Source organism: Serinus canaria, chromosome 26 (genome assembly GCF_022539315.1).
Source record: "Serinus canaria isolate serCan28SL12 chromosome 26, serCan2020, whole genome shotgun sequence".
Lineage (NCBI taxonomy): Eukaryota > Metazoa > Chordata > Aves > Passeriformes > Fringillidae > Serinus > Serinus canaria.
In genome coordinates this window covers 3,692,663-3,703,795 of record NC_066339.1, presented here as the reverse complement: position 1 = coordinate 3,703,795, position 11,133 = coordinate 3,692,663, and the positions used below count along the sequence as shown (strand labels likewise).

The following is an 11,133-nucleotide window of genomic DNA, read 5'->3' as shown; positions in this document are numbered from 1 at the left end:
TTTTACGTCCAAATGAAGTTCATTTTCCCAGCCCGCGGGTGGACGCCGGGAGTTGTAGTCCGTTGTGCCGCAAAGCCTCATGGAATTTGCAGTCTCTCGAAGAGCGGCCGCCGACCTCTCCCCGCGGCCTCTGCGCACCCCCGCGGGGGACGAGCAAAAATACTCCAAAAAACGAGAACGACCATGAAATGACGTATTTAAACAGGGGAAGCAAAAGGGGGAGCTCAGACGCCGCCTGCTGTTCCCCCATCCCGCGCTGCGCGGAGCGGCTCGGCAGGAGGCGGCGCGCCCGTCTCCAGCTCCGCTCCGCCTCCGCGAATCACCAGCGGCGGCCCCGCCCTCCGCGCGTCTTCATTGGTCAATTCCTCCCACCAGCACTGCCCTCCTAGCACGCTCCACCAATCACCACGAGAAGCGCCTCGTCTCTCGCATCGCCATTGGCCGCAGTCGCTGCCCGTCAGGCGCGGCGGCGGCGGCGATGCCGGTGCCGGCGGCGGGCGCGGAGCCGCCGCGGCGCGGAGCCGCCGCCCGGCCCGGGCTCGGCGGGGCGGGCGGGCCGGGGCCGCGCAGCCCGCGGGCCCCGCAGCGGCCGCCGGGCCGCCGCCCGCCGCCGCCGCCGCGGCCGTAGGCGCCCCCCGCGCGCCGCGGGCACGGCGCTCCCGGGATGAAGCGGTGCCGCTCGGACGAGTTGCAGCAGCCCGAGGAGGATCCCGGCGCCGCGGGGGAGTCGCCCGGTCACGGCGTGATGGAGGGCAAGGCCGGCGAGGCGGCGGCGGCCCCCGAGGCGGGCGCTGTCCCGGCGCCGCCGCGCTCCAAGCCCCCCGACCTGAAGGTGAGCGGCGGGAGCGCCCCGGTGGGACACGGGGGATGGGAAAATCCCATAGGATCGGCGGAACGGGGGGTCCCGGTGATGGCCGAGGTGGGGAGAGCCCAGCGGGGTCACCGGAACGATGGAGCTCGGCGGTGCCGCCATCCCCATCCCCTCGGTCCCACAGGTGTGACCTTGGAGAATGCGGGATGGCTCCGGGATTGGGGTAATCCTGGGAATGGGGATAATCCTGGGAATGGGGATAATCCTGGGAATGGGGTGCTCCAGGGGAAGGAGCCCCCTGGATTGGGGTGCTCCTGGATTGGGGTAACCCTGGGAATGGAGTGCTCCAGAGAGAGGAGACCCCTGGGAACAGGGTGCTCCTGGATTGGGATGCTCCTGGGATAGGGATAATCCTGGGATTGGGGTGGTCCCGGTGGAGGAGACCCCTGGATTGGGGTGCTCCTGGGATGGAGATGGTCCTATCAGCAGAGATCCTACAGGGATTAGGATGCTCCTGAGATGGGGACGGTCCCTGTTCCCGGGATCCTACTGGATGAGGATGCTCCAGGGATGGAGACGCTGCTGGGATGGGGAATTGCTGGGATAGGATCCTCCTGGGATGCGGCTGCTCCTGGGGTCGGGATGGGGGCGGTCCCAGGATGGGGCTGGACACCCCTGGGATTGGGATTCTGCCGGGATGGAGAAATCCCGGGCGTTGGGGGCTGCCCCTCTGCAGGGGGGCTGCGCTGATCCCGGGAAATCCCTGCCGGGATCCGGGGGGATATGGGGGGGATGCTCGGGTAGGATCCGGAGGGATGCTCCGGGACGATCCAGGAGGATTCGGGGGGATCTGGGGGGATGCTCCGGGAATATCCAGGGGGATACTCCGGGAGGATCCGGGGGGATCCAGGGGGGATGCTCCGGTAGGATCCGGGGGCTGCTCCAGGTGGATCCAAGAGGATCCCGGGAGGAAATGGGGGGGATGCTCCGGGAGGATCCAGGAGGATACTCCGGGAGGATCCGGGGGGATCCAGGGGGGATGCTCCGGTAGGTTCCGGGGGGATGCTCCAGGTGGATCCAAGAGGATCCCGGGAGGAAATGGGGGGGATGCTCCGGGAGGATCCAGGAGGATCTGGGGGGATGCTCCGGGACGATCCGGGGGGATATGGGGGGGATGCTCCAGTAGGATCCAGGGGGATGTGGGGGTGATGCTCCGGTAGGATCCGGGGGGATGCTCCAGGAGGATCCAGGAGGATCCAGGGCTGCGGCACCGGGAGTGACGGTGTGGAAATGTGGAAATGGCCCCGAGGCTGCTCCTGCCGGGCCGCGGGGCCGGTGGAGGAGGAAAACAAACCCCGGGCACTGCAGGGCTGCGGGAGGCACAGAGCCCATCCCGGAGCCGGGATCCGGCCTGAAATCCGGCACGGAATTCCCCTGGCTTTGGGGGGAAAAAAGCAGCTCCGACCCCCGGCGGCTCAACAGGGTTTTATTGGTGAATTCCCAGTGTGGAATTCGAGGTGTGCAGGCGTGGGAATGCCGTGGGCAGAGTGGGATCGGAGGGCAGAGTGGGTGGTGCTTTCAAAAAGCCTTGGAAAAAGTGGGAAATGTCCCTGCTGAGCCGTGGGATGCAGGATGGAGCCCCTCGGTGTGGCAGCCCAGGTGGCCCTGACGGTGTCACCGGTGGGGACAAGGTCACGAGGAAGCTGATGGCACTGCCAGGCTCAGCCAGAACACAGCCAGGAGATCAAATCCCCGTTCCCAGAGGACAACTGGGCTGCTCTGAGCACCAGGAGCCCCGTGGCTGCTGGAGGTGGCACCTGGGGCCTTCCCTCAGTGGCCCAGCAGCTCCTGAGGCTGCTTGGGCTTTGCTGCTGCCCCAAAAACAGCTGGAGGAGCCAGGGCCAGGCACATCCCTGGGATGGGAGGGTGGCACGGGGTGCCCAAAGCAGCTGTGGCTGCCCCAGGATCCCTGGCAGTGTCCAGGGCCAGGCTGGGCAGGGTTTGGAGCAGCAGGGACAGTGGGAGCTGTCCCTGCCCACCCCTGGAACTGGATGAGGTTTAAGGTCCCTTCCCAGCCAAACCATTCCATGATTTGCTGACTCCTCCCTCATTCCATGATCCATGAGGATGTGGGGCTCAGGGCCATGCTTGGCACATCCAAGGTGTTTTTCCCTGTCCTTTCTCCATCCCACCTGGGGCACAGAGGCTCGGAAAGGGGTGGGAATGTTGGTCCAAAGGAGCTGCAGCTTCCCATGGCTTTGCCCACCACCCCAGAATTCCAGAGCTGGCACATCCCACCTGGAGCTGGAGCTCCACAGCCTCATCCAGCAGCAGCATCCGAGGCCAAATAAATCCCATTGATTTTATCGAGCTGCCTGTGCTCCCTTCCTGCAGGTCTGCTGCCAGGGCTCACCTTTAATGCAACAATTAATTAAAATAAATCCTCAAACTGGGCAGAACTCGGGCAAAGCTGGGGCTGGCTGCTGCCCACAGCTGCCACAGCACAGCGGGCACCGTGCCACGGCCACCACCAGTTAATAAATTAATAAATTAATAATTAATAGAGCAGACTTTTCCTGCCCCAAGCCCCCTGTGGAGTTGCTGGTAGGGGTGGGTTCAGGCTGGTCCTGGTCCAAATCCAGATTCTTGTTCCTGGGCATGGGGAAGGATCAGAGATTCCTGTCCCTGGGGGTGGGGAAGGATCAGAGATTCCTGTCCCTGTGGGTGAGAAGATCAGAGATCCTGTCCCTGTGGGTGATGAAGATCAGAGATTCCTGTCCCTGTCCTGTCCCCATGGATGGGAAGGATCAGAGATTCCTGTCCCTGTCCTGTCCTGGGATGATGAAGGATCAGAGATTCCTGTCCCTGGGGATGGGGAAGGATCAGAGATTCCTGTCCCTGGGGATGGGGAAGGATCAGAGATTCCTGTCCTGTCCCCTTGGATGGGGCAGGATCAGAGATTCCTGTCCCTGGGAATGGGGAAGGATCAGAGATTCCTGTCCCTGGAAATGGGGAAGGATCAGAGATTCCTGTCCCTGGGGGTGGGGCAGGATCAGAGATTCCTGTCCCTGTCCTGTCCCCATGAATGATGAAAGATCAGAGATTCCTGTCCCTGGGGATGGGGAAGGATCAGAGATTCCTGTGCCCATGGATGGGGCAGGATCAGAGATTCCTGTCCCTGGGGATGGGGAAGGATCAGAGTAAACTCCTGGCTGCCAGCTGAGGTGGGTTTGAGGTGGCACCCTGGAAGCAGCAGCCTGCCTGGTGTCACCTCCAGCCCTCAACTCCAGCAGATCCATGGCAGCTCTCCCTTCCCCAGCCCTGGCTCCAGCTGCTCCGCTGCCACCGAGGGCTCCCTTGGGGAAAAGGAGGGGAAAGAAGGAGGGGAAAGAAGGAGTTCTGGAGTTCTGGCAGGGAGCAGAGCTGGTGTGTGACAGCTGTGCTCAGGAATCCCTTGGTGGCAGCGGTTCCTGCAGGAGAGATGGGATCCATCCAAAACTGACACTTCTCCTGAGCCAAGGGTTTTCCCTGGATCTCTCTTCTCCCTGGATGTGTTTTCCCTGACTCTCTGTTTGCCCTGGCTCTCTGTTTCCCTGGATCTCTGTTTTCCCTGGATGTGTTTCCCCTGGATTTCTGTTTCCCCTGGATCTCTGGTTTCCCTGGATCTCTGTTTCCCTGGATTTCTGTTTCCCCTGGATCTCTGTTTTCCCTGGATTTCTGTTTCCCCTGGCTCTGTTTTCCCTGGATCTCTGGTTTCCCTGGATGTGTTTTCCCTGGATCTCTGGTTTCCCTGGATGTGTTTTCCCTGGATTTCTGTTTCCCCTGGCTCTGTTTTCCCTGGATCTCTGTTTTCCCTGGATGTGTTTTCCCTGGATCTCTGTTTTCCCTGGATGTGTTTTCCCTGGATTTCTGTTTCCCCTGGCTCTGTTTTCCCTGGATTTCTGTTTCCCCTGGCTCTGTTTTCCCTGGATTTCAGTTTTTCCCCAGCAGTCTGATCCAGCCTAGAGCAGAACGCTGACCCTGTTCCCATCTCCAGGTTCACAATTTTGGTTTTCCTGGCTCCTGAACCCAAAATCTGCATGCCCTGGGCAGAGCCACACGTGGGCAGGGAATTCCCTGTTATCCCAGAGCATTCCCACACCTGGGCAGGGAATCCTGCTATTCCCACAGCATTCCCACCCCTGGGCACACATCCCATTACCCCAGAGCATTCCCACCCCTGGGCAGTGAATTTCCTGCTATTCCTACCCCTGGGCAGTGAATTCCCTGCCGTCCCCACCCCCGGGCAGTGAATTCCCTGCCGTTCCCACCCCCGGGCACACATCCCGTTATTCCCGGAGCTCTCCCGGGAGCGCTGGGCTGTCGCTCGGGTGCCCTGCCCAAGATGAGTCACGTTTGTCACATGCTGCTGCTCCCGGCTGTCCCCGGAGGAGCAGCGGGCTGTGGGGGAGTGCTGGATTTGCCAGTTGGGAACATCCAGGCGTTTTCCTTTGCCAGTTGGGAACATCCAGGCGTTTTCCTTGGCGTTTGTGGCAGCGGGAGCTCGGGATGCTGGGGGAGAAGGGGCTGGGCTGGGCTGGGCTGGGCTGGCTGTCACCCCTTGGGGACAGCTCTGAGCCTGTCCCCCCGCCTGGCTGGAGGGGGCTGGGGGGTGGCAGGAGCCTCTCGGTCCTGCCAGAGGAGAATCAGCTGGAAAAGCAGCAGCAGGGCTGGAAAACCCAGAAGGGATGAACGGGATCTGCTGGGATCCCCCTGGGTTTGGGGGCTGTGGCCTCCCAGTGCCCTAAAGTCTGGGATGGGATGAGACTTAAAATATGGAATGGGATGGGATGGGAAGGGATGAGACTCAAAATATGGAATGGGAAGGGATGAGACTTCATCCTCTCCCCTAAAATCTGGGATTGGGTGGGAAGGGATGAGACTTCCCCCTGTGCCCTAAAATGTAAAATGGGATGGGGTGGGAATTGATGAGACTTAAAATCTGGGAAGGGAAGGGAAGGGAAGGTTGGGAGGAAGGGTGGGAATGGGAAGGTTGGGAAGGTTGGGAAGGGGAAGGGAAGGGAGGGAAGGGGAAGGGAAGGGAAGGGAAGGGAAGGGAAGGGAAGGGCAGGGAAGGGAAGGGAGGGAAGGGAAGGGCAGGGAAGGGAAGGGAAGGGAAGGGAAGGGAAGGGAAGGGAAGGGAAGGGAAGGGAAGGGAAGGGAAGGGAAGGGAAGGGAAGGGAAGGGAAGGGAAGGGAAGGGACTTCCTCCTCTGCCCTAAAATCTGGGATGGGATGGAGTGGGAAGGGATGAGACTTCCTCCTCTGCCCTAGAATCTGGGATTGGGTGGGAAGGGATGAGACTTTCCCTCTGTGCCCTAAAATACAGAATTGGATCAGGTGGGAGTTGATGAGACTTTCCCCTGTGCCCTAAAATCTAGAATGGGATGGGGTGGGAAGGGATGAGACTTAAAATCTGGAATGGGATGGGGTGGGAAGGGATGAGACTTTCCCCTGTGCCCTAAAATCTGGGATTGGGTGGGCTGGGAAGGGATGAGATTTCCCTCTGTGCCTTAAAATGTGATTTGAATCAGGTGGGAATTGATGAGACTTTTCCCTATGCCCTAAAATCTGGGATGGGATGGGATGGGAAGGGAAGGGATGAGACTTTAAATCTGGGGTGGGAAGGGCTGAAACTTCCCCCCGTGTTTGTGCAAATGTTCCAAAGAGCTGCAGAGCCTTGGCTGGAGCCTCTGGGCGGGCTGGGGATGAATAAATAATTAATGACCCTAAGGACTGAGCAGGATTTCTCAGCTTGGGGCCACCCTGGGAGGTGGTGGCAACCAGATCCTCTCTGTGTGTCCGTCTGCAAGCCGAGGAAGGGGTTTGGGTGTCAGGGGATGGTTCAGAGCGGAGCTGGGAGGGCTCAGCCTGGGTGGCAGCAGCAGGGACACCACCCTGGAGGCCAGCACTGGGCATTGCCAGGACAAAACTGCCCCAGCTTTCCTGCAAGATGTCCTGATTTGGGCTAAAATGGGATTTTTCCAGCTGTGGGATGTGGAGCAGGGGCTTTGAAGTCCACAGAACAAGTTGCCACCAGCAAGCAGCAGAGCCTGGCTGTGCTGGTGTGGAAATCCAAAGAAATGAAGATATTTTTGGATTCACCCTGGTGTTTTTCAGCTGTCCGTGAGTCTGTGGTTCGTAAGCAATGGCTGTTCCAAAATAGCCTCTGCTCTGAGCCCTGAGTGCTGCTCTGTGCCAGGAAAATGCCTCTGCTCTGGAAGGGCAGGAATATCCTGGGAAAACGTGAGCAAACAGAGCTTGAGCAGCAGCACAGGACTGGTTGTGGCCAGCACTCAGAGCTCCTGAGGGCAGACAAACCCAGAGCTGGAATTCACTGGGTTCCAGCCTGGACAAACTGAGCTGGGATCCCTCCTTGCTTCCCTCTTTTTTTCTTTTTTTTTTCCCCATGCAAATTTGGTTTTTTCCATGCAGATCCCGTGCCTGCCCAGCCCATGAAAGACTCTTTCAGGAAAACTTGGAAAGGGCCTGGGGGGATTTGTCTGAAAAGGTGAATTTTGCTCAGTTGGAGCTGTTGGATGAGAAGCCCTGAGGGCATCTGGTTCCCAAAATCTTTCCTGCCAGCTCCACTTTTCCTTTGTTTTCATCTCCCTGGGGAAGGGAGTTGGTTGTTTCTTTTCACTTTGACCTTGTGCAGCTCTGGCTGGAAAGAAATTCAAGTGCCACTCTGTAACAATTCCTAACAAATTTTCTAAAGGAGCAATTGGAGACAACTAATCATTTAACTCAGTATTTCACACAAGAACTTCCACAGAAATTATATTGAAGATGTTCAGCTCAGGCGAATTCACCAGCAGGACTGAATTTGTAAAAAAATTTGTAAAAAAATTTATTAAACAATGTGAAATTGGACTGAAATGGTGCATTTCTGCAGAAGATCATTCAGGACTGGGAAGTCCACGTCACAAATAATTTCCTGAAGGCTTTAGGGGAGTTGGTGGTTTCTGTTCCCTTGGACCTCGTGCAGCTCTGGCCGTGCCCTCCACGGGAGGAATCTGGGGGTTTGCAGCTCTCACCTCTCCAATGCTGCCTCTGTTTCCATAGAGACTCCATAAATAGAATAAAATTTAAATTGTTACCAGAGATTTATTCTGTATTTCCAAGGAAGATCCTCAAAGGGATGGAGGTTTGGGTTGTGAGTGGCTCAGGGAGGGATGAAGAGCTTTCCCTGCAGAGTTTGGGGACAGAGATCCCTTTGCTGGTTCCCTGTCAGGGCTCCAGGTGTGCTGGGATTTTTGGGGGAAGGAGCCCAAAAAATCCCAGACAAATCCAAGCCCAGCATGGCCCTGAGCTCCTCCTCTGCCTGCAGCTCCCGGAGCTCCTGGCTGGAACATCTCAGCTTTTCCAAAATCCCAACTTTGTGCTGCTGGGGCTCTGAGGATGCTCTGAGCCCTTTGGAAATGCTGGGATTGGGAATTTGGAAATGCTGGAAGTCGCTGCACCCTGATTCTCCTCACACAGGGCATGGGGAGGGCACGGGGCCAAAATCTCCTGGGATGCAAATCTGGAACCCCAAATTTCCAGTGGAACCCTGGCCTGAAATCTGGGTGTTCCAATGGAACCCTGGATTTCCAGTGGAACCCCAAATTTCCAGTGGATCCCTGGCCTTAAATCTGGGTGTTCCAGTGGAACCCTGGATTTCCAGTGGAACTCCAAATTTCCAGTGGAACCCCAAATTTCCAGTGGATCCCTGGCCTTAAATCTGGGTGTTCCAGTGGAACCCTGGATTTCCAGTGGAACTCCAAATTTCCAGTGGAACCCCAAATTTCCAGCGGAACCCCAAATTTCCAGTGGAACCCTGGCCTGAAATCTGGGTGTTCCAATGGAACCCTGGATTTCCAGCGGCTGCAGGGAAGATCCCTGGCCGGGTTCCAGTGGAACCCAGGATTTCCAGAGCCCTGGCTGGGCTGCCCTGGCTGCAATCAGGAGCAGGATCTGTTCCACCATCCATATTCATCATCTCCCTGTGGCCAGCTGCCACCCCCAGTCCCTGGGATTGTTTCCTGGGAATGTGGGATGCACCCCTGGAAAGGGAGAGCTGGGAATGCTCAGGGCAGCCACGTGTCCCCACCTCCTGCTGGAAACCACTGGCTGCCCACTTTGTATTTATGTGTTATTATATCTTATTTTTATATATAATTTTACAGCATATTATGTCTTATTTTTACATTATTATATATTATTTTATATATTTTACATTTTAAAGGTGTAGAGGAAGATATAGGTAGAGAGGTATAGGAGTAGAGTAAGGGTAGAGAGAGAGGACAGAAGCAATAGGAAAGAGAAGAGAAGAAAGAGAATGAAAGAATAAGAAGAAAGATAATAAAAAAATGAAAGAATAAAATAAAGAATAAATATAATAGAAGATAAAGAATAGAAAGAATATAATAGAATATAAGAAATATATAATATAATACATATATAATATGATAGAATACTGATATAATATGAATATAATATGAATATAATATGAATATAAGATAATATAATATAATCTAATATAAGATATATACATATAATATAATATAATATAAGATAATATAATATAATATAATATAATAATAATATAATATAATATAATACAATAAATATAATATAATATAATATTTCTTGTGAAAATTATTATTATATTTATTATGAGATTTTTATATGATATACTTTATATTAGTTTTTTATTTATAAACGCAGTTTGGGCTGGGTTTGGTGGCACAGGGCTGGTTCATCCCCAGCAGCCAGGTCAGGCTGGCCCATGGCAAATGTCACAGGGAAAACCATGGCTGAGGCCACTACTACTTAGTATTTCCAATATTTCCATTGATATTTAGTATTGCCAATATTTCCATTGATATTTAGTATTGCAAATATTTCCATTGATATTTCGTATTTTGAATAGTTCCACTAATTCTTAGTATTTCCAATACCTCCATTCATGTTTTGTATTTCCAAGTACTAATACTTAGTGTTTCCAATAGTTACCCATTCCCTCAATGAACAGCTCCCTTTCCCTCAATTAATTAACAGCACCTATTCCCTCAATTGATTAACTGCACCCACTCCTTCAATTAATTAACAGCACCCATTCCCTCAATTATCAGCACCCATTCCCTTAATTAATACCTTCAATTAACAGCACCCATTCCCTCGATTAACAGTGCCCATTCCCTCAATTAACAGCACCCATTCCCTCAATTAATACCCTCAATTAACAATTCCCCATTCCCTCAATTAATTAACAGCACCCATACCCTCAATTAACAGCACCCATTCCCTCAATTAACACCCTCAATTAACAGCACCCATTCCCTTAATTAACTGTGCCCATTCCCTTAATTAATACCTTCAATTAACAGCACCAATTCTCTTTATTAACAGCACCCATTCCCTCAATTAACAGCACCCATTCCTTCAATTAACAAACAGCTCCCATTCCCTCAATTAACAGCGCCCATTCCCTCATTAAAACCCTAAATTAACAGCACCTATTCCCTCAATTAACAGCACCATTTCCCTCATTAAAACCCTAAATTAACAGCACCCATTCCATCAATTAACAGCACCCATTCCCTCAGTTAATACCCTAAATTAACAGCACCCATTCCATCAATTAACAGCACCCATTTCTTCAATTAATACCCTAAATTAACAGCACCCATTCCATCAATTAACAGCACCCATTCTTCAAGTAATACCCTCAATTAACAGCACCCATTCCCTCAGTTAATACCCTCAATTAACAATCCCCCATTCCCTCAATGAACAGCACCCATTTCTTCAATTAATACCCTAAATTAACAGCACCTATTCCCTCAATTAACAGCACCATTTCCCTCATTAAAACCCTAAATTAACAGCACCCATTCCATCAATTAACAGCACCCATTCCCTCAGTTAATACCCTAAATTAACAGCACCATTCCATCAATTAACAGCACCCATTGCCTCAATTAACACCCTCAATTATCAGCTCCCATTCCCTCAATTAACAGCACCCATTCCTTAAATTAACAGTGCCCATTCTCTTGAATAACAGCACCCATTCCCTCAATTAATACCCTAAATTAACAACCCCCCATTCCCTCAATTAACACCCTCAATTATCAGTGCCCTTTCCCTCAATTAACAGCACCCATTCCCTCAATTAACACCCTCAATGAACAGCACCCATTCTCTCGATTAACAGTGCCCATTCCCTCAATTAATGCCCTCAATTAACAGCACCCATTCCTTGAATGGGTGCCCATTCTCTTGAATAACAGCACCCAT

General features: G+C 53.4%; 1 protein-coding gene across 2 annotated transcripts in view; it reads left to right on the top strand.

Annotated features, from left to right (window-relative positions):
* The first annotated feature begins 674 nt into the window (after positions 1-674).
* Positions 675-11,133, top strand: part of TMCC2 (transmembrane and coiled-coil domain family 2) — a 29,190-nt gene continuing 18,731 nt past the window's right edge. The window contains exon 1 of one of the 2 annotated variants that reach the window (XM_050985330.1): positions 675-832. In XM_050985330.1, coding sequence (XP_050841287.1) covers positions 746-832 — 87 coding nt within the window. In that variant the 5' untranslated portion in view covers positions 675-745. Of the gene's footprint in view, positions 833-7,340; positions 7,361-11,133 lie in introns of those variants that run through there. The other variant, XM_050985331.1, reaches the window with a different exon arrangement.